General features: G+C 35.2%; 1 protein-coding gene across 2 annotated transcripts in view; it reads right to left on the bottom strand.

The window, feature by feature from the left end:
• The window catches only part of LOC121725636 (inactive dipeptidyl peptidase 10), a 154793-nt gene that overhangs the window by 115612 nt on the left and 14535 nt on the right, over nucleotides 1-24646 (bottom strand). For both annotated transcript variants that reach the window (XM_042112658.1, XM_042112668.1), the window contains exon 2: nucleotides 1986-2068. In XM_042112658.1, the coding sequence (XP_041968592.1) occupies nucleotides 1986-2015 (30 nt within the window). In that variant the 5' untranslated portion in view covers nucleotides 2016-2068. The remainder of the gene's footprint in view (nucleotides 1-1985; nucleotides 2069-24646) is intronic.

The following is a 24646-nucleotide window of genomic DNA, read 5'->3' as shown; positions in this document are numbered from 1 at the left end:
CTGACAGAGACGCTGAGCCAATTTTTTCGAGCAAGCACGAGCCAACAGGCGAGTCCGCGCTGCCCGTTCCCACGGCACGACCTGACGCGAGGGCGCGGCGTGTGGTCGGCGCGACCGCGGCCGAGGGTAGACCAATTCTTTCCTAAGCTCACTCACGACACCCCGCGCCACCCCGAGCGCCTGAACCACCACATTCACACGGCGTGAAGGCGCGAGCTGGCGCGGTGCTACTCATGATAATACGCGCCGTGATAAGCCAGCTTAGCTATATAATATTGCTATGGAATTTAATTTAGTTTACCTTTGGAGAGAATAACAGGGCCACCTTACCAGGTGGTTTCACAATCTCTGTTTTAATTGTTGATAATAGTGTTTAAAAATTAATAATAGTTTTTTTTTTTACTTTATTTTATTTCCTCATAATAATTTCAATCTGCAAAATGTTTGTCCTTGCCAGACTTGAGAAAGGTATTAATTAATTTAATTAATTATTAACAGCTATAAAGACAGAAATTTACATTAAGAATCTGTATATCAATAAGCTGAAAAAAACGGAACAAAGAATCAAAAGTATTCCATATTTAGAATCCAATCGGATTCCAAATATGGAACATGATCAGGCTGTGGAATTAATATTGTACTCGTTATCGTCAATATTCACATCGCCTGCACTTGGCAGTACTCAGGCCGAAACCCGCGTAATAGGAAACCCGTCGAGCCATTAAATAAGCCACTCCGTCTTAATCATATACGACAGTATTTCGGCTCTTATCGCCTATTCTCTAAGGCTGATATCGCGATCTGGTTATTAATAATCGAGTGTTGGAATTCCTTCTCTTTTATATACACGAAGAATGAAAAAGATAACATTAGATGTATATAACCCACAATGACAATAATTAAGTAAATACAAAAGCCAAACAAGGAGAACTGTTATAAAATAAAATCTTATTTACAGTAGCTAGAGAAACTTATTTAAAACACAAACTAAATTAAGTCATATTTTAAACGAATCAACTTTTTACTACTGCATTAAAATTAAAAATAATTTTAAATATTTAAAAACAGCTTAATTTTTACAAGTCAGTTAGAAATATGCCACTTTTAGAACGTCTACATGTGGCATACCACCGGGCTGGGAACCTGGCAAGAAGAACCGGCGTAAAGAACTCGCACTATTTTGTCTCTGTAGTCTCTATATCTCTTTATCTACAGTTTGATCTTCGATGAGATGGCGTTAAGAACCAGGGATATACAATTGACAAGAGGTCTCGTGAACATCTCACGAAACTGACAAATGATATCTCTCAAACAAAAGACGTTTGTTATAGGCTTGTTTACCAGGGCTCCATAACTTATCAGATGTTTTGTGTCTTATAAAAATAAATTTCGTTTGTAACATTTATATAACTCGTCTTACAAACTTTAGCCGTTATTATTTATTCATTGCTTCGTTTAATAACTAGAGTGGACAATGGACCCCGCGTTCCATTTGATGTTAAAAACGATCAAAACGTGCAAAATAGGAGGCATTTTGACCGTTCTGATCGTTTTTAACACCAAATGGAACGCGGGGAAATGTTCCTTTCACTATATAAAAAATATTAATTATCACCACTTGTTTAATTGATGAATAGCTGATGTTCTTTTTAGTAAAACAAAATAACATAATAATAATATTGTTGCTTTTGGGTCCTATAATTTTAAGTTAAGTACACCAGAAATAGCGTTATTATTTATTTTCCTTCGTATATGTATATTATTCTATGTTTATAGTTAACATAATTATTGCACATCATTTTAAATGTTGTTTTAATGACTTTATGGGCTGTTTCACCAATTCCTGATAAGTGCCGGATAGGCTATCCACAACTTATCTGATAGATAGAGTATGGAGTATCTGTCAATAAGGTGTGGATAGCCTATCCAGCACTTATCAGGAAGTGGTGAAACAGACCCTTTGAAAAGTAATAAATATTGCTTACCTCATCATCGAACGCCACGTTGTCCGCCATGATGGTAGAGACTGTCTGTCTGTCGTCACTGGCCCCTGATCACATTCATTGTCCTGAAACAATCACAAAAATCATGAAAAAACTACAAACATTTACAATGAATAGTAATATAATCATATTTTACATGCGAAAGCATGTTTATATTCTGATTGTTACCGATTCACAGCCAATCCACTGAACCAATTTTAATGAAATTTCATATGGAAATACGGGTCGCGGCAAAAGACATAGAATGTTTGTAATTCACAGAAAATGTAAAGGTACAAGCTGGACGGCGATTACATGAAGTGCAGCAGACGACGTGTCGCCGCGACACTACTGATTTCTATATATTTCTGTGAATAAGGGTTAATTCAGACCGCACCGCGACGCGTAGATGCATTTCTAAATTAGTATGGATTTGACAGATTTGCAAGACGTCGAACGCAATTGAAATCTGTCAAATCCATACAAATTTAGAAATGCATCTACTGCGGTCTGAAACAACCCTAAGTGTCGCTAGCTTCGTGTAGCTAGCTGCGCAGGGTATTTCATAGGAATACATAGAAGTGATAGAAGCTAGTAGTGTTGTTTCATGTCGTCCGCTGCCAACTGGCACCTTAAAACATTATTTATACCACAATAAACTCTATGAGTTAGGAAATAAGATATATATTTCAAAGTATTCTATATATCAAAGAAGTCAACGTATTTCTTGTTTGCTCCGATACGTCGCGTCCTTTATATTTTAAGGTTACACAAACACTAGTCATTTCATGGCTCGCCGTACCCGGAACATCAATCAAACGAGACAAAGTAAACGCGCTAAAACAACTTCGACAAAAATGTACTCGGTCAAAAAACCAAGACAATATTTCAGACAGTCGAACGGCAATTCATCTTCATTCATCTTCAGAGCCACTCGTACCCACCCTAGACGTTTGAGGTACCAAATATTTATTAATTTAAGCTCATGTAAGCCGCGACGCCAATAAATGTGGTAAAATTTAATTAAAAAGACTTGAAGCGCTAGCGGCTTCCCTACCTTCGCAATTTAATAAATTAAGCAGAAGCGCCTCGCTTAGAAGTAACTTTGTTTTTACATCGAATTTACATTTTAAAATAAAAGTATTATTTCAGAATAAATTATATTAAAAGTATTTTAAGTTATGAAATTAGTTTTTATTAAAATGCGCGCTACAGAATTGATTAATCAAATTAATTATAAGTACAAAATTGTTGCGGTAGTCTGCTGGATTTAATGAGTTTGAGTAACCGATGTCAGATGTGTAAACTGAATCTGTATGAATAACAAAGGTTTTGTACAAGAAAAATGTAAGATCACATCTGAAATTTCATCCTTATAATATTATAAAAGCCAAAGTATGTCTGCAACCTTTTCACTTGCAAAATTGCTGAACCGATTTCGCTAAAGTTTGGTATGAAGATATCCGGAGAAATGAACAGTTCCCGCGCGACAAACTGATTTTGGCGCAACGGAGTTGCGGGCGTCATCTACATAATTTCGTCGCAATGAAGTTGCAGGGTACGTTTAGGTTCAAAATAATCAAAAATTTGTTTTCTATTCATTTCATTTATCACTTGACACAGTGACGATTAATGAGCACAATGAGTTCTGTAGAACAGTATGAGACACTAGAAAGTGCAGAACGCGTCCAAATGGATTTCAATTACATGTGAAGTGATTCACTGTGATGGTGAACTAGAGCCGGCTCCTCCATGCCCGTTGAATTTCAACTAGTGTTTGCTGACATGACTACGAGTTGACATTACAAACTGAAATACCTATTTTCTATTAGTTACAGAGGACGTAGATAGATAGATAAATAGAATATCCTTTATTGCATTCAAAAAGTTGTACAAAAATAAAGATACATTCAACAGGGACACATGAATACAAAGGCGGCTTTATTGCTATTGAGCAATTTCTGCCAAGCAACCTTTGGTGTAGGAGTACAATTAACAATTAATTTAGGGTATAATGTGCACTAAAATCTATATTTAATATCTATGTATCTATATAATCTAATCTATAATATTTTAATATCTATTTATATCTAATATTCTAATATATACCTGTATGCTGTATTTGACGACCTCTGTGGCTCAGTGGTGAGCGCGTTGGTAGCTTAAGCCAAGTTTGTGCGTAGTACGCAAGAGCATTCACATGCACTCTATCAATCTCAAAATACAGTGAAGAGTTTTAGTGAGGCGTCTAGCTTTTAACACTACTAAAGATGTTTCAGTCACTTAATTATCTTCCTAGGGGTGCATTAGTGCTCGAGGTAAAATGTTATGTCTCTCTTATCTAAAAGTGGTGCAATAACATTATCTTAATGCTGAGTTTTATTCTCTGGCATGAAAATTTCCTTAGTATTAAAAATGTTAAACCAAGTTTTATTTCTGCAAAAATGAAATCTGCGAGATGAAACCACGTTGTTAAAGATTATATACTTAGTCAGTAGGTTTTGACATGATACATCGTTATTACTTAATTTTCTAATAAATTGAATATCCCAATATTTTTGATTTGTGACTAAGTTTAAAACCAACATTTTAGAAACATTTATCAACGAATGCCAATATTTATTAAAACGCTTTTGTGACAATGCGATAAAAATATTTTTAAAATTTAGTTGTTTTTTGGGGTTTCGCACCCAAAGGGTAAATACGGGACCCTATTACAGAGACATCGATGTTTGTCCGCCTGTCTGTCTGTCTCCAGGCTGTATCTCAAGAACCACTATAGCTACAATTCTGAAATTTTCAGTTCGGCCAGTAACCAATAATGGCAATAGGATAGGCACTTTTAATATTATATAACGGTACGGAACGCTACGTGCGCGAGTCCGGCTCGCATTTGTCCATTTATTTTTTACACCTATAATTCTAGATTATTCTCGAATCTTTCGAATTGAATTCTTGTTGAAAGTATTTAATTACTTAGTTGAAAGATTGTATAGTGTATACGGTCGCAAGTTCGAGGCTCACTTCATTACAAGTTGTGTTGTTCCGCTAGTTGCGGCTATTGAGCTAACTTCGAGCTCACTCTGGGCCTTGGTAAAGCAAATACAATTTAGGTATTACGTATATATTTTTCCAATTTAAAGAAACAACTAATATAAAGTTTTTAGAATAAATTTATATAAATATAGTCTTTTAACATTTTTAAAGCCCAATGGTCGAAATTCGACCTCAAATAAAAAATTAAATTATAAGCACCAAAATATTGACTATTATTTTTTAAGACATAATTCCTGCGACAGTCTCAGATTAATAAAGTCAAATGATGACAGACTGGCCGTGTAATAATTGTCTAATAGTATTTATGATTTAATAAAAAAAACTTAATCTATTTTCAATTTGACAATAGACTTCAATAGCTGGGCACCGTTAATTAAATAGTTAACTTCGTTAATCGTTAATCCGTTAAAAAAATGTTAGCTTCGTTAAACGTTAAAGCGTAACATTTCGGACGAATTCACGCAAGTTAACGTTAATCGTTAATATGTTTTTTTATTTTATTTTATGAAATAAGGGTCAAACGAGCAAACGGGTCACCTGATGGGAAGCAACTTCCGTCGCCCATGGACACTCGCAGCATCAGAAGAGCTGGGAAGGGAAGGGAATAGGGGAGGGTAGGGAAGGGAATAGGGTAGGGGATTGGGCCTCCGGTAAACTCACTCACTCGGTGAAACACAGCGCAAGCGCTGTTTCACGCCGGTTTTCTGTGAGAACGTGGTATTTCTCCGGTCGAGCCGGCCCATTCGTGCTGAAGCATGGCTCTCCCACGTATAAATATGTGTTATATGGCCTTGTTGTAACTGTGTAGGTGAATATCAAAACCCGGCAAGTCACACCCATACTCGAAACTGAACTCTTGTCGATTTTATTGAACTTTGTGAGAAACATGGAACAACGCAGTATATACAAATTAGTGTGGTGAATCCTGAAAGAGCAAAGAAGATGTCTGTCTCAAAAGTTAAAAAGAAAAATGCCGAGGATAAAGTTAAAAAAAACATATTTCTCTCATTTGCCAAGTTTCGCTTATAGTGGACATACCGGGATTTGATATTTGCCTACACCACTTATATCATTGCGTTAGTGTAATACAAAAACCTGTTGGTTTCAGGTTTAGGAAGTTAACAGGTTAGGGACAAAACAAAATACTTCTATAAATATTGTATTCTACCTAACTAAATTATACGGCACTCTTCTTTATCAACATGCAAATGATTTATAATAACAATAAACAAATCACTCTCTCTATAAGCACCGGCGCTGAGTAATGAAATGATAAAACGAAAAAAATCTCTTCTCACTCGCATGCGCCTGAAAATGTATCTAGTATTGTTTTTGTTTCGTCTGAACCTTTTTTCGCGCCGCGACGCGCCCTGGTGCCATGCGGTAAATAGTATGCATTGGATTAACGATTAACGGACTTCTGCATATTAACGGAAGTTAACGGTTCTGTTAATATTTCAAGAAGTTAACTTAAAAGTTAATCCGTTAATCAAAATGTTAACTTCGTTAATTAACGATTAACGAGTTAATGCCCAGCTATGCTTCAACCATAAATAAAAAAGTACAATTCGTGTGTATAGGATTGTCAATCAAAATCTCCTAGTGTGTGTGTTGTACAGTGTACTGTGTACTAATGTTTTATTTGTTAAAAAATGTATGATAAAATCATTTTAATTTGCGAATTGCCATTTAGACAGTCGATTTCGCCGTGCGGCGTAAATCGAGCGGCTATAGTCACCCGTGTAAACCCCGCATTATCGCCCGGCCGGCCGGCGCAAGTATATCTCCATGCCAAATTATAAATCGCTTTAGCAGTATAAACATCGAGAGGAAACAGACAGACACACACACTTTCTCCATTTATACGTATTATTAGCCCTATATAATGGGTTGATAATGTGACTTATATTTTTTCCCCGTCGTTTTTTTCTGTATGAAAAGATTCGTAAACTTAACCTAACCTAACTAACCTAACCTGTTTGTTACTCTTTCACGCAAAAACTACTGAACGGATTTTAATGAAACTTTACAATAATATAGCTTATACATCAGAATAACACATAGGCTACAATTTTAACCGCCTTTCGAAATGGAGGAGGTGTTATGTTCGTTTTTTTATCTTTTGCTTTTGCTGCTCTTTGACGATTGCTCCGCCGTTTGTGAACCGATTTTCAAAAATTTCCTTTTGGTATATAGGTTATCATTCCAATTTGGTACCATGTTCATAAAAATGGTGACCTGATGAAGAGATCCATAAGTAATCGAGGGAACTCCTCAAAATTTATATGGAAATATGTGGTGACTTCGGTTTCGTGGGCAGTATTCTAAGCATATGCTACCAACAAGTAAGATTTTGCACCGAGATATACCTGGTATACCATGGTTCGGAAGGTGCTGAAAGAACTCCTGATTCTTTATAGATACAAGTTTGGGAGTTTCGGCGTTGTTTTAAGAGCGGTAAGCATATGCTACTATGCAAATTACCTTCATCTTAATCATCATCACTACCATAAACCGTTATAGGACCATGTGTCGTCCCGTTTTGATCCTATTATTGGTACTTTTCATAGTATTTTATGATATATCACTTAAACCGCGGGTAACACCGCGAGGCACAGCTAGTATTTAATATTTACATGGATGACCTGTATTCACGCAGCTAAATATAATATGATGACACTGTATAGTGTCTAATAACACTTTAAAACCTCTAAACTAAACATTATCCCTGCCCACAATTTTAATTACGGTATTATGTTATTAGTGCTTAAAGTATGCATATTATCCGCAATGCAACATTTTCATACTCTAGTGTAATTTAATTTATTGTTTTGTATACCCATTCCAAATTAAAGTATTAAGGCCGACTTTAGACCATTAGAAATAGAAGCGTATACTTAATAACTGTTTGTGCACAGCTACTCTTCCAAAGGTATAAAACAATTAAAATTGGGGTCGTATACTCTACCTTTGATTTAGTTCGAATAGTAAGTTTTAATACGTATTAGTTACCTTCTTACAACGATTTTAAGGTATTTTTAATTTCATCTGGAGCTGCTGTGAGTATAAAAAATCCTCTATTCGTGAAAAGGATAGACTATAGAAGGATAACTACAGCAACATATAACAATATCTCGAAGCGGAATAAATATTTACCACGTAAGTGAAAATAGCACTGTGGGTAGTACGAAAACGCTTTGCTTTCGACTTACCGACTTTGTCTTTCGGAAAATATCGCTGGAAAGTTTTAATCAAGTAAGCCGGGCACCGCGGTGGACGCTAAGCTGCAATTTGCTTCTCTAATGCCCCGCTTAAACTAGCGCCCAGTTGAGCACCACATTAAATTAAACTCCATACTTTTGGCCCATCTTTTATCTTAAATATCGTTTCACTCCCTTTGTTCCCTCATCGAAAAAATGTAAATTTACTTTCGAAACTTCTGGCGTTTAGCATGATAATCGCGTTTAAGCGAGTGGGCAAAAGTTAGTCGATTCGCGAGCGAATACCGATTTGATGTGTTGTATGAACGGCGTATTAAGTGGAACTCCAAACAACACTTATTAGTTGTACGCAAGCAACAAAATTACCAATGGTAATTTTGTATTTATTCAAGTTAATGTAAAGACAATTTGATTTTGTAATATTTGTTTTGTCTTAAGGTATATAATGTAAATATTTGTATATTTAAGGATTGTAAAATCAGCTAATATTATAAGATAAGAATATATGCTCCACGTATTAAGCACTATTTGGAATAATAATATTATAACACACAATAATTTATTATATAACGAAAAGTGTATACTTTTATTTCCACTTTTTATTAAATATTTTAACAAAGTAACGAATAATTATATTTACGTCCCATGTAGCCAAGGTCTACTGTCTTTGTATTTATTTTGCTATTATTTATGCCATCGGTCATCTTGGCGTTCATTGAGAGAGGCCTATGTCCAGCAGTGGACGACTATAGGCTGATAAGATGATGATGATGATTATTTATGCCAGGCAAAGACGAGCGAACCTAATAGAGTGTAACAAAACTAAGTACACACCCTAAAGTATTATACTTCAGGGTGTGTACGGGGCCCCCATATAGAGTACGGTGTGAAAATAGTAGCGCCGAAAGTGTATCTTTTTTTAAAGTTTTTTGTATGGGAGAATTCATGACGCTCGGGCGCTTGCCCATACAAATCACAAAAAAAAATTTGCTCTTTCAGCGCTGCTACTTTCACAGTAAACTCTTTATGAGGGATACGTACAAGCCCTAAAGTATTATTACTTAGTTTTGTTACACCTTGTATAATATATTCAATGTTCAAAATAATAGGTATTGTCAATAGTATGTCTATCGTAAGGTATCGATTACATCGGGTAAAACAAAGCAGTCGGAGTTTTGTTCTTATTTTTCATTAGTTATTTTCAGCGTTTCCAGTAAGTTGGTCAAGTGCGTAATATCAGTAATCGGTTCAGATGAAACACCATTACGCGATGAGAACAGAAACACTTGACACGGTTATTAATTGTTAAGTAATTTCGCTCTCATCATCCCACCATTACGACTATTAATATTCCACGTACAGACTACAGGGTGTTGGTAGATATACAGCGAAAATGTTACGTATGAAATATACACTTTTAGGCTCAACTCACACTGGGACAGAGTCAAAGTGACGAAACTTTTTGTATAATTCCCGCTGGATACTGTTTTTAATCGATGAATAATATTCAAGACACGGCTTTTACTTTTAATGATTTACAAGTCTACTTAGATGCGGTAAATATTGTTATGCTTAATCTACTGTTTAAAGTAGTTAATTTATTTGTAAAAAAAAGAAATCGGTGAACTGCGAGCATAAGAGCCTACGTGCCGGGCTGTGTATATTTTATTCCACGCTCCAAGGCTTCGCTTTTGTTTTTAGTAACCGGGTCAATGGAAACTATACCTGACACATCAATGGGAATGCCAAATGTTAAACTTAAAACAAGTTGCCTTCTGCACATAAGTTTTATGGTCACTTCACTCACTAATCACTATATATTTTATATTGGATAAGGTTTATTGACAAAAAGACAAAAATTATTGTCAAATAAATTTAATATTTATAGAGCATCTAGTGGTATTTATTATCTACCATTAGGTATTTTTAACCGACTTCCAAAAAACGAGGAGGCTGTGGATATATTTTTTTTTTTTTTTTTATTTTTGTATGTTCGACCACTACTCAGCCGTTTGTGAACCGATTTTCAAAATTTTTGTTTTGTTATATTAGGTTTCACTTCAATTTGGTCCCATTTTCACAAAAGTGGTGATTTAATGAAAAGTCAGAATAGCACTTGATGTTTGGCGAAAAAGACCAATAAAAATCGGTTTACAGACGGCGGAGTAATCGTTGAACATACAAAAAAAAACACAGCCGAACATAATTATAACGTACTCCACGTTTTTTGGGAGTCGGTTAAAAAATGCAATTGCCAGAAGGACTATCTCGGTGCATACCAGGAGCTCATAAAAGTGACGGTGAAATCCCATTAATTTGAGCTAACATTAGTTCTCCGTAACGACGAGAGTGGCTCACACTAGAGCGCTCCCCGGCTAACAGGGTCGAGAGGATCTCTATACGATCATTCGACGAATGTTTTCTCCGCGTTCATTTTAAATCAAAAGGCAAATTTAGCTTTTTTTGTAAAGATAAATTTATGAAGTTTGGTATAATTTATTCAAATAAAAAATTGTTCATATTACATTATACCTACTGGTTGAATAGTAGATAATAGATATATCTCATCCATAGTCCATACTCTCTATTATTTTACCTGAATACAAAAGTGTGTATATGTGTTACCTCCTTAAGTTCCGCTTAACCGATTTAAGCTTAAGGAGGATATATTTTTTGATGACATTTGGTATGGAGCTAAAATTAGTTTCAAGTAAGGACATACGAGTAAGACAGGTTTTTCTTCGTAAAGTGTACGTTTCTCCACATGCACCATCAAAGTAATTGATTCATAGACAGTTAGCGGACCTACGTAATTTTATCGAGTTATATTAAGAACAGCCGACAGATCACGATTTACATTCGATCTTTTATGGGGTTCTTTCCAGACCCCTTTTTAAAAAAGGATTTATTTTACACACTAGAAAATATATGGAAATAGAAACACAGAATTAGTAATTTCGGCACAGGACCGTCAATGAAATAGGATGGATGGAGACTGACTGGGAACTTGGGAGGATGTTTATATAAAGGGAGTAGGATTGCTGATGAGGATGGAAAGAATATGGATAGGGCTTAGGTAAGGGAAAAGGCTAACAAGTATAGGATATAACAGATCGACATATTAAGGTCAGGTTCACACGGCACAATCCTGCACGTTTCCTGCACGTTTTTTTGCAGTACGTCTTAAGGGGATGACTAACCCTAAAGTTTCAATTTTAAAATCCATTTTTATACTTGAAAATAACCCCCGAATTGTTTCATTTTCTAAAACTAGATACTATATTATATTTCCGAGAATTCGATCTGAGTAAGAACACGATATCTTAAAATTGTCTCGATAGAAAAAAATCGCAAAGATGCATCTAATTTTCACGAATTTTTCATTTATTGCAAAATATGACGTAGGTCCGCTATTCGGCTATGAAACAATTTCTCTGATGGTATGTTATAAAAGTGGTGATATAAAAAAATATTTCAAGTGCCATCACTTCGGCCGAGTTAACAAAGCCATTGAATAAAAGATATATAAATGTCACCCAGGAGGCGGTATGACGGAGCTTATGCAGTGAATCACAAAACATGAATTATTTATATTTTACGTCTCGCTCAAACACTACTGGATTACAATATAGCCGTCCTACTCGCAGCTGTACTCACGATTCCACTTTAAGCGAGACTACGTCAACAAATGTATCCTAAGACACTAGTATTTATTAACATAATTTCAACCTGCTTTAAGTAAATGGGATGAAATTTTCAGGCGACGTCTTTGTCTTCAATCATTAAAATATCTACAAATATTGGTTACCATCACCGACCGACTTCAACCGACTTCTGGAAAGGAGATTTTTTTTTTGTATGTTCAACGATTATTTTATCATTTGTCGGCTGATTTTCAAAATGTTTTTGTTGTTGTATGGATAATAATCCGAATTTTGTACCATGTTCATTCCTAAAATGTTAAATAATTTATCCATTTCTAAAAACTTCAAAGAAGTGAAGTTGTATTATGTATGCAATAGTCGCAGGAATGTGACAAATCTTCTTGAGCTTAAACGTTTATACATACTTTTGAAAACATAACCCTCTTTCTAGCGTAGTTAGGTTAAGTTTTTGTAGAACAATCATCAAAATTTATTAAATCCACATTATGTCCACTTGACGTATTCACAGTATATTCTTCACAATAAATAATCAAGACGTGAGTGGATGAATATGGTCAAGTAACATCCCGTTTTTTTTTTCAAACTTCCCGTTTTTTTGTTTTAATGGAGGCTTTAGGGCCGGAAAAAATATTTGAAATAGAAAAAGTATGGATTATATGTGTAGCCAGATATATTAGCTTGGTTATGAAGTAGATAAGTCACAAGTTTTATTAAAATAATTAGGGAAAAAATTAGTTATTGTACGTATGTTACGAAATGTTACTTGTTTATTTATTTATTTAAAGATACACCAACAACATATTATTTTACAACATTAATAACTTAAAAACTAATACATTTTTGTTTTAAACTAACACAATAGTTAATTACAGGCGTATGCAACTGTTTTAGAGGTATTTGCTTTTTTCGATTCTTTCGATTCTTCCACTCACGTTTTTATTATTACTGTGTACAATGTTGATAAAGATGATAATATTTAACAAAATGGGTACTTAATAGACAACAAGAAACAATTTCCCGACTATAAACAATTACAATAGCAATAAGTAGAATTCTATAAGTTCGGGGATAAACGCTGTTGTCCTGGCCGCGTATTGTTACCGCAAACCCACTAGATGAAAACACAATATTGACTTGGCCAATTGTTAATACTGGACAAACAGTTTCTATTAAAAGTCAAACAAAGAACAAGGAAAATGTCGCGTTAATAATAATAATAATATTTATGGACTTTTCACACCACGTCAGTCTGGCCCCATGCTAAGTACCTGAAGGACTTGTGTTACGGGTTACAACGGAAAAATTTAATTATTAAATAATTTAAATTTACTTAAAGGTGGAAGTTGTTTTCGCGGAATATTGCTAAAAATAATAACAAACTAAATTTAATATATTTAATACTTTTATACTATACATATATTTAAGATTTTTATTATATGATACACATATTTACTACAATTCCACGACCCTGGAACTTTCAAAAACTTTTTGTTCCGTCGGCGGGATTCGAACCCGCGATCCCCGGCTTGAGCTACCAACACTAACAGCCCACCAACTGAGCCACAGAGGTCGTGTTGACAATGCAAGGTCAAGATACTTCGTCAAGCATCGCTTGTCTGCATGTCACGATGCAATGTGAACTGACCATGGGCCATGTGACTGAAAACTGTATATTGTAACCACGGAGCTCATACGAAGATTGTAACTGACACACTCACTGCCGCACTCAGAGACCGACATTAATTACTTAACTATAATTAAATGGAGATTTTGACAGTTTGCCAGATTATGTACCTCCATGTATTTTCATATATAATCTGGCAAACTCTTCATTAAATTGAAGTTTAATCTTCATTAAATGTCCCTCGAGTACGGCCGTGATTAAATGAAAAGTTTGACAGATATGGAGCTTGTCTCAAAATCTTTATTCAATTACTATTAAGTAATTGATATTCGTCTCTGATTACGGCAGTAAATTGCATTTTTAAATGAACTCTCATTTCTCAATTTGGAACAGTCAGCCCAAGAGTTGGTGGAAAGTTATTCAATGTGAATTTGCTTGTGTAGTAGTATGTTTTCCAGGTTTTCCACATATTTTGCGTCTATTCCATTTTCTTTTCTTCTTTTTCCATAAAATAACAGATTTAAAAACCTTTTAAACTACATTTTCGAAGTAAGATAAAATATAGTTTAAACGCTTAATGTAGAGAGGTTTTTTCTTTGATAAATTTCACACTTCGCCACTCTTATCTAGTACCATGCTTTACGTGCCAAGAGCTCTACAAAGATATTAGCCGCCTCTGATTCTTGCAGTTATTTACAAAACCTGAGGTTTTTAAGAAAATCTAGAATTTTTTAAAACCTAGATTTTATAGACATGATAATATAGCTCACGAGCTTTTGCCCGCGGCTTCACTCGCGTTAAGAAGTATTAAAATATACAAACTTTCATCCCCTATTTGAATTCCTTGGGGTTGAAATTTATCAAAATCCTTTCTTAGCGGATGCCTACGTCATAACATCTACCTGCATGCCAAATTTCAGCCTGATCCGTCCAGTGCAGCGACCACATAGCCTCTGTGGTCGCTGGTCCAGTGGTTTGGGCTGTGCGTTGATAGATCACTATGTCAATCAGTCAGTCACCTTTTGAGTTTTATATATATTGATAGATGATAGATGATAAATGATAGATGATAGATTGATAGATGATAGAAAATAGGTATGTCTATAAAATCTAGGTTTTAAAAAATTCTTGATTTTCTTATGCCCTACCTAATTTGCAGTATTTTCTATAAAAAATACTGAAAATTAGGTAGCAGAAGAATAGTAAATACTTAGCGCCGTTGATTATTATGCAGTTATCCTTAATTTGAATGACTTATTAAAGCAGGCGAGGACAATTTATGTCCTCTAGTGGTGTTTGAGAGCTATATTTCGACGTTAGCCAACGGACTTACTTAATTTTCGTATAAATTTTGGTGAAATTTATAGATTAGGAGGTCACGACATTTTTGGTAACGATATCCAAAATGACTTATTTTAGATTGATAAGATAAAGAGCAACTCTCTGATGCCAAATATGTCGGTCTGCCTGCGTAAAGTAGTTGCGTTCTCTGTATAGGGCGCCTGAAAACCCAGTTATCATTACCAAAAAAAAAAAGATAAAGTAAATGGCTGAGTAAGTTATATTAGGTAAGTACTAGTTGTTCTCATATCAGTAGCGTAAAAACTGACCAAATATTCGGTTGCGTTATGAAGCAACGAGCGTTCAAAAAAACAAAACGATCAGTTAAATGGCTCATGGTAACTCAAGAACCGCTATAGCTAGACTTCGGAATTTTCACAGAATGTGTATATCTGTTGCCGCTATAAAAACAAATACTAAAAACAAAATAAATTAAATATTTAAGGGGCTTCCATACAACAAACGTGATTTTTTTGCTATTTTTTGCTCGATATCAATAACGGCATTACATAGGCACTTGAAATATTCACGAAATACTCAATCGTATTTGTACTTTAGTAATTAATAATAAAATTTAAATAAATTAAATAATTAAGGGGGGTTCCCATACAAAAAACACAATTTTCAGCCTATTTTTGCTCTATTGTGGTACGGAACCATTTGTGCGCGAGTTTAACTCGCACTTGACCGATTTTATTTACGTCTTAATTCTGGGATGACCTACTCTGATAAAGTTGATACATGCAGGTTTTCGTCACGGTGCTTTCCTCCACCGTAAGAGCGTCGGTTACTATGACAAGAATGAATATAACTTCTAAAAAACTTATTGGTACAAGGTCCGCGTTGGAATTCGAACCCACGACCCTACGATCACGATTATTGGGATCATGATAAGTACATAATATGTAAATCGAAGAATCTCACTTGTCTCTCACTCACATCTTAACACGCTTTTTTATTAGCTTCACCTGTAACTGAGTCACAATTAATCAAATAGAGCAAAAATAGGCTGAAAATTGTGTTTTTTGTATGGGTACCCCCCTTAATTATTTAATTTATTTAAATTTTATTATTAATTACTAAAGTACAAATACGATTGAGTATTTCGTGAATATTTCAAGTGCCTATGTAATGCCGTTATTGATATCGAGCAAAAAATAGCAAAAAAATCACGTTTGTAGTATGGAAGCCCCCCTTAAATATTTAATTTATTTTGTTTTTAGTATTTGTTGTTATAGCGGCAACAGATATACACATTCTGTGAAAATTTCAGAAGTCTAGCTATAGCGGTTCTTGAGTTACCATGAGCCATTTAACTGATCGTTTTTTTTTGAACGCTCGTTGCTTCATAACGCAACCGAATATTTGGTCAGTTTTTACGCTACTGATATGAAAACAACTAGTACTTACCTAATATAACTTACTCAGCCATTTACCTTATAATTTTTTTTTGGTCATGATAACTGGGTTTTCAGGCGCCCTATACAGAGAACGCAACTACTTTACGCAGGCAGACCGACATATTTGGCATCAGAGAGTTGCTCTTTATCTTATCAATCTAAAATAAGTCATTTTGGATATCGTTACCAAAAATGTCGTGACCTCCCGTAATATTGAGGGATACGGTAAATGGCCGCCAAGGGGGGCAACTGACTTTTAAAATCGGTCAGTGGAAACTGACGTTAAAGAATTTAAAACTGCTATCTTTGCTTCAATTGCTATAGAGCGATGTCATTTTAATTACACTTACAGTAAAACTACTATCGCGACTTAGTAGTCTTCTTAATAGTACACATTTATGGATGTGTAAATTTACGAGCTCTCGAGAACTGCTGCAACGGTCCATTTACCGTAGATAACGCTGGATAATAGCTCCATAACCTTCGGAAGTAAACAAACTTTTTCTCGTTTGGGTGAAAAATAAGAAGACTGGGACGCAACGAGATGAGTTGCAAGTGTTAAGGTACATGTTGAGAATCGGCTACATGAAGCGGCATCAGACGACGTGTCGTCGCGACACTACTGGTTACTATGTATTTATATGAAAAGTGTCGCTAGCTCCGTGTCGCTAGCTGCGGAGGATATAATATTTTTATAGAAATACATACAAACCAGTAGTTTCGCGACGACACGTCGTCTGCGGTTGTTTCATGTCGCCCGCTGCCAACCGGCACCTTAACTCTTACATGTATACTGATGATACTCTTGTGTGCCTGTGTCTTGTACTTTTGTATCTTGTCTATTATAGACGTGTTACAATATTATGTATATAGTATAAATAAACTCTTGTAGTTTTAAAAGTTTTAGAGGACGTCTGCTATCGTCAATCAGGTGATCAGTTTCCTGGTTTATTTCCTATTCATACTTTATACTTTATAATATTATAAATGCGAAAGTCTGTCTGTCTGTCTGTTACCTCTTCACGCCTAAATCGCTGAACCGATTCTGCTGAAATTTGGCATAGAGATTGAATGAACCAGAATTTCGTTACCAATATTTTTTCATAATTGAAAGTAGTGAAATAAAAATCCTTGTTCACACAGCGAGAGTGTGACACATTCCCACCCATCCTACTATATAAGGAGCAGTTTCGTTATCTTTAATCAGTGTTAGACGAAAAATCCGCTCGAACGACGAACCGCTGACCACCGCCGTGAAAATTAACGAATTGCCATTTTTAGTTACCTCTAGAAGTATTTAAATCAGCCAAAGTGAAGAAATTCTGCGTCGAAGCAAAGAAGAAACGAGGGCCCTCACTAGAAGATCGCAGAAGTTTCGAAGATCTACAGAATCGAGATCAAAGGTTAGAATTAAGTACATACTTTAACTGCTCCCTCATTTCTATTTCCAAGAATACAGTCCACTCAAATTTAAATTAAAGTTTATTGCAAATGGTATTGGAGCTACCAGAGATGCTTTGAGTCCCGGAAAAAGACATAGGCTACTTTTTATCCTGGAAAAGAGTACGGTTCCCGGGGGATAAACGATGTTTGACGCAACAAGTTTGTTTGAGAGTTGAGGGCGTCTTCTAGTTATATTATGACATCATAATCTATATATATAAAAATCAATTGCTGTTCGTTAGTCTCGCTAAAACTCGAGAACGGCTGAACGGATTTATCTTATCTTGGTCTTGAATTATTCGTGGAGGTCTAGGGAAGGTTTAAAAGGTGAGAAAAATTTTGGATGTGTGGCGGTACCCACAAATCGCCTAATATTCCTGCATCGCGCTATCGAAGTTTTCTGAGCGCGTCGGTATATATACGACAGCTGAAATGTATCACGTGGGCTTCGGCCTGACCGAGCATAACACCTCGCTCGCTCGGTCGGAAGATCTTCCTTTAGCGTCGCCACGCATTATCCCACAGATGTATAGATGCATGGATGTATATGTAGATGTATGGATGTTTGTTACTCTTTCACGCAAAAACTACTGAACGGATTTTAATGAAACTTTACAATAATATAGCTTAAACATCATAATAACACATAGGCTACAATTTTAACCGACTTTCAAAATGGGGGAGGTGTTATGTTCGTTTTCTTATGTTCAACGATTACTCCGTCGTTTGTTAACCGATTTTCAAAATTTTTCTTTTGGGTATCATCATAAATATAGGGTATCATCCCAATTCGGTATTATATTCACAAAAGTGGTGATCTGATGAAGGATCCATAAGTAAACGAGGGAACTCCTCAAAAATTATAGGGAAATATGTGGTGACTTCGGTTTCGTGAGAAGTATTCTAAGCATATGCTACCAACAAGTAAGATTTTGAACCGAGGTATACCTGGTATACCGTGGTTCGGAAGGTGCTGAGAGAACTCCTGATTCTTTATAGATACAAGTTTGGGAGTTTCGGCGTTGTTTTAAGAACGGAAAGCATATGCTTCTATGCAAATTACATTCATCATCAACATCGTCATCATCATCACTACCATATTATACCATGTTATTGGTAAGTACTTTTCATAGTCTTTTAGATCGAGACTCGAGTTTGTCAAGCGATAATTTAAAAAAATCTATACCTACCTAATATTATAAACCTGAAGAGTATGTTTGCTTGAACGGAATCGGAGGAACTACAGATCCGATTTAAAAACTTATTTCAGTGTTAGATAGCTCATTTATCGAGTAAGAACTAAGACTATAGGCTAAGACTAATACGACCGAAGAAACTCAGGAAAATGTGGGAAAAACGGGGGAAATATTAGAAATTACGAACTACTGGAGCAATTTTTATGGCAATATTTGGCACAGATATAGAGTAGACCAAGTGATGGGAGTAGGGACATAAGAGCTATTTTTATGGGAAAATGTACGGTTTCCGTAAAATTCCTAATTTACGCGGGCGAAGCCGCGCGGGACATCTAGTATTCAATAAATTTTAATAAAATTGCGTAACATAATATTGTTTACTTCAAGATTATAAATACTTATTTATTTAATAATAATATGTTGTTTTAAAATGGATTTAAATAAAACAGTGATATTAAAAAATATAATATAAACACACGTGCACAAAAAGTTTGAAAAACCGTCAGTTGCAAAAATACGAGAGTGCATGGACTTTCAAAGTCACAGCTGGTTGAACTAAAATTATACACAAATATTTTTACAAATGCTTTTAAAGAGTCCATGTGTAGTACAATTGCATTTATGAAATTGAATTGTTAAAGCTTCGCTAGGAATGATCTGTTTCATGTTATTAAGTTTTTCACATTAGGTTAACCGTTAAACAACGAATAAAAGCTGGCGTGCCCTACGACTTTTTGTCGCGCGATTATTTTAGCGACGTACAAAAATTCAAATTACTAACTAACTACTAATACATAGGTTTCATTTTTCTCTACACCATTGAAAAACAGCGGCAGTATGAGTCGCTAGACAAATGTCGGTAGAAAATGAAACCTATGTTATAAAGTGACATTTTATTTGAATTTGTGTCGGCCGGTAAAACAATCGCGCCGCAAAAAGTCGTAGTGCGCGCCAGCTCTTAATGCTGTTTTGACATTAAGGTTGAGGTAATATTATATTGTCCATGGTAAGGCTCGATTTTTACAGGCTGTAACAAAACTAAGTGAGAATACTTTACGGTGAATACGAGTTCCCTGTAGAGAGTTCACTGTGAAAGTAGCAGCGCTGAAAGACCAATCTTTTTTTCACTTTTGTATAGCTATATAACTCAAAAAAAATTTGGTGTTTCAGCGCTGCTACTTTTACAGTGAACTCTCTACAAGGAACTCGTACTCACCCTAAAGTACTTATTATCACTTAGTAATTTTGTTACACCATGTATATACCCTCGCTAACGAGCGGTTTGGCCGCTACACAACGAAATCACAAGCAATTATTGTATTTACACTATGTAACTATTTATTACAATTTGCTTGTGATCTTAAGGTGTACTACACAGCTCGGTCCCGCGGAGACATATTTTGTAACATAGAACCTAAGCAATCGAAGGTGTTAAGTGCTTTCTGTGAAGTCTAACATTGATGAATTTCCTAAAATATCATTATGAGCTCTTAAAAAACGACAGTATAAAAAGCTTATGAAACGTGCTCAGTCGAACAAATCATTTTATCGTCGTATTAGGAGTTGATTGAACGCGCGCGAGCCCCATCTATCATCCGGCATCGACGGAGACTCCTTAAACATTTATTATGGTGCCTTCATTTTACGAAAATATGAAAGTGAATAATGAATCACTAGTGTGTGACGTCGCTAATGGGTTTTTAGGTATTTCCTTTGATATGCATGAACGTTTAATCACTCTATCGACGGGTAATAGAGAAAGTGAATTTTCTATTTTATTCAAAGTTCCTAGACTGTTCGATACATCAGGTAAACCTTCTTTGTTGTTTTTATACGAAACAAAATCGCTTTATTGCTAAAAATATATCGATATATCCTATCTGTTATAGACACATGACAGGTTTGGTTATGAAAGTTGAGTTTAATTTCAAAACGGAAGCCTTCTTCTTTTTTCTTTATCCTTAGAAACATAACATAATATATTTTATGTACACACGAGCTTTTGCCCGCGGCTTCGCTCGCGATAAGAAGTATTATTAGATACAAACTTTCATCCCCTATTTGAACCCCTTGGGGTTGGAATTTATCAAAATTCTTTCTTAGCGGATGCCTACGTCATAACATCTACCTGCCATATGACATATGTGACATATTATAACATCGAAATATATTAATTACTAGCTGTCCCGGCAAACGTTTCTTTGCCATATAAAGTATTTCGCCCGTATTATTTTATTGAAGTGACTAAATAAGTATGTCACCATGGCAACGTCTATCGCTATTCCGTGGCACAAACAATGGTCGTCGTCAGTCTCGAGCATAAAGTTAGTCTCGAGTTGTAATAATTTACTATTATTTATTCAACAAATGCACTTATCAATATAACAAGTACCCAGTAGCCGATTCTAAGACTCACTGAATATACATATAAAATTTGCTCAAAATCAGTAAAGCCGTTTCGGAGGAGTACGAGGCCTAACATTGTGAGTTGTGACACGAGAATTTTATATATATAAGATATTATATGAAAGCTATCTCAACTATGGAAGCTATCCATCCATACCTTACGAGTTCCGTTGATAACTCAGTCTGAGTTACCCAACGGAACTCGGAACTCGTAAGGTATCCAAATAATGCATTGTTCTATTCCGACAACAAATAAGTTGCAATAACTTATCCAATATGGTAGATGATCTATGAAACCTTATGAGAAAGTTTACAGATATATTGCTTGTTTGCGAGCAGCCAAGCCCGAGTCGCTCGTGAGAATATATGTTACATCGAAGACCGCCTACGTGATTGTCTCGTCTCGCATTTTATTGATGGCCGGATTAGTTAGCATAAATGAAATCCATTTCTTCCATGTTACTTTATGAGCTCCCGGATTTCATCAGGTATTTCCGATAAGGCAGTAACCTAGATTTTTATCCGTAAGTAAATGACAGAATGCTATTTATTTTCGCACGGAACCTTTTTTCATCGTAGTGGAAAGATTTTTTGAACGTTCATTAAAAAATTCAGCTATTTTTGCTGTAAAAATATTTCGTTTATTGAAATGGAAAATTTTCGCAGCAGCAAAATATAAATTCGAATAGTTATGGGGTTTCCGGGACGAACATAACGATTAAGCTTATAAGGATTACTAGCTGTTTGACCGAGCTTTGCTCGGTATTCGATGAAAATGACATTTTCTAGAAATGATTCCTAGCTAGATCGATTTATCGCCCCCGAAACCCCCTATATACTAAATTTCATGAAAATCGTTGGAGCCGATTCCGTGATTCCAATTATATATATACGCTGCATTTTATGGTAGTGTTTGACCGTTATAACCATTATTATAATTTGATCTTTAAAAGATATTTGCATTGAGAGTAAAAAAGTGACTTGACAAAGACAAAACATTGTAAAACTATAATATATATTGTGTATTATACACACATACAGTGCAGATCTTTTTAAGTAAAGGTACCATTCGGATCTGCGAGGCAAGCGTACGGCGTCACGCGTAAGCGACCGGTCGCTTGCTGCGGAGCAATGTCTTAGCTTACCAATGTCCGCGATCGCGTAGCCGCGACCGACAAAAAATAAAATAAAATTATACTTTGTTGACATGATTAAGTATAGCTATCATTTTTGTCCAAGTCACTAAGTAGTATTATAATAACCACGTGGACAGCGTCGCTTGCCGCAGTGACCCGCGGCATGCAAGTGCGCCGCGTACGCGCGGAATCGATTCGAAGGCATCGCCGCGCCCCGTCTCCTTTGGCCACTTTAATAGGTATATCGATTTTTTAATCGATTATTATTCGAGTTTATATACAGAGGAATGATAAATCTAAAGATACGTGCTTGCCAGGACAGCTAGTAATATATTATATTATTCTAAACGAAACTAAGCGATGAGTGAAAGTATCGATTGTTTTATTTCCATTGCGCGCTCAATAGCGGACAAACAGAACGGGCTCTATAATTTTGTAACTAAAGCGACAATGTATGTAATCATGCGGTACACATGCAGTTACGTAGATTTCATGGTAAAAACTACAACCACCCACGATTAACATTAAATAATTGATTTTAAAATAAAGGACACATGATATAGTAATAAAATTACTTACCGATGAAAAGAAACGTATCCACTATTTAGACCAACGTTTCTAGTCGAATTTCCACAGCCCAATACGGCACAATTATACATTTTTAGAATTCCGATTGACGTCCGATTCCGGTAACGATGGAGCGCAGACTAAAGAACAGACTTTCGAAGTTTTGACATTGTACAAAGTTTGAGAACGCGATGGCACGCGAAGTACATACACATGGCAATTCTAACTATATCCATTTCTGTGATTAACTACGTAACTAGGTAGCATTTCAAACTATGTTGCGACTTACAATTTTGTGATATACGCAGACAGAAGCTTTGACCATTTTTCCACCATAACTACGAGTGTAAACAAAACAATAATTGTGAATTATTTTACAATATTATGGCAGGGAATTTAGTATTAAGAAATTATCCAAAAACTGTTGGCAGATGAAGAGGATGACGAAATTATTTTGTATTTCACCTTCGATCACTAATATACAAGATTCACAGTCCGCGGCAAAAAACAACCTCACTAAAAGAGCACCAAACGCAACATTCTGGTGGACTTTCGATTTAGTAGTGCTCGAACGCTCCGCTGGGAAGCATGCCCCAGTGCTCGTTCAACAATTGTAAAAATCATACGTTAAAACGCAAAAAAAGGATGGAATTTAATATTTCCGGTAAGTATTAATTTTATCCTAATATATTTCATACAATTGTATTATAAATATTAGTATTTCGTTAAGAAATCAACAAAAAACAGTTTTAAAATTAAGTTGTAAATAAATCAACACGAGGTATAAACCATCACAATTGCGAATACTCATACTAAAGGTACTTATCGTAGTTTATCATGCCCACTTGAAATGTTCGGGTTATACACTGTGTTTCTGTTCCATTTGGTGGAGTCGCTATTAATTATTATTTATTTTATTGAGGAATATATATTTTTTTAGATTTCCTCGAGATCCAGTTAGATGTGGAGATTGGATATCAGTTATAGCACGGCAAAGATGCGAACAATTTTTCAAGCCGACTTTAGCGAGCGTTGTATGTTCTAAGCATTTATATTCAATGTATACACGTATATTTTAGTTAACTATAAAATTAAATATATTAGAACAACATAATTTAACAAGTAAAAATAATTACTTCACACTTTATACTTACATTAAACTTTGGAAAAATAAAGAAATGGACTATTAAAATTATTACAATCAACAAAAAATGTTGAACAGTTCGACTCCACTCATACTTCACTTCACCCTGTTCCAGCGGCGAAGTGCGGCCGTAAAATTATTGAAGTGCTTTTTTGGAATTGTAATGATTTAAACTTTAAGACATATGGACGATGGCTGAATTTAGTTTGAAGCGTGTATTAGAAAATTAAAGCTATAAATATAAAAATAGTTAAGTTTGCCTTTTTATTTTTTTCTAAATAATAGGAAAATAAAACCATTAAAATTTCTAAATTCATTTTTTTATTTCATTAATAGTCATGACATAAGACCCAAATTATTATTTTATTATTTAAATTATTTTCAACTCTTAATTAACACAAATAATAATATAATAATCAAACTTTTAAAATAAACCGTTTACTTATTTGCTTATAGACAAATAT

This window comes from Aricia agestis, chromosome 1 (assembly GCF_905147365.1).
Source record: "Aricia agestis chromosome 1, ilAriAges1.1, whole genome shotgun sequence".
Taxonomy (NCBI): domain Eukaryota; kingdom Metazoa; phylum Arthropoda; class Insecta; order Lepidoptera; family Lycaenidae; genus Aricia; species Aricia agestis.
The sequence above is the reverse complement of the archived record's forward strand: the minus strand, read 5'-3'. Positions and strand labels throughout refer to the sequence as shown.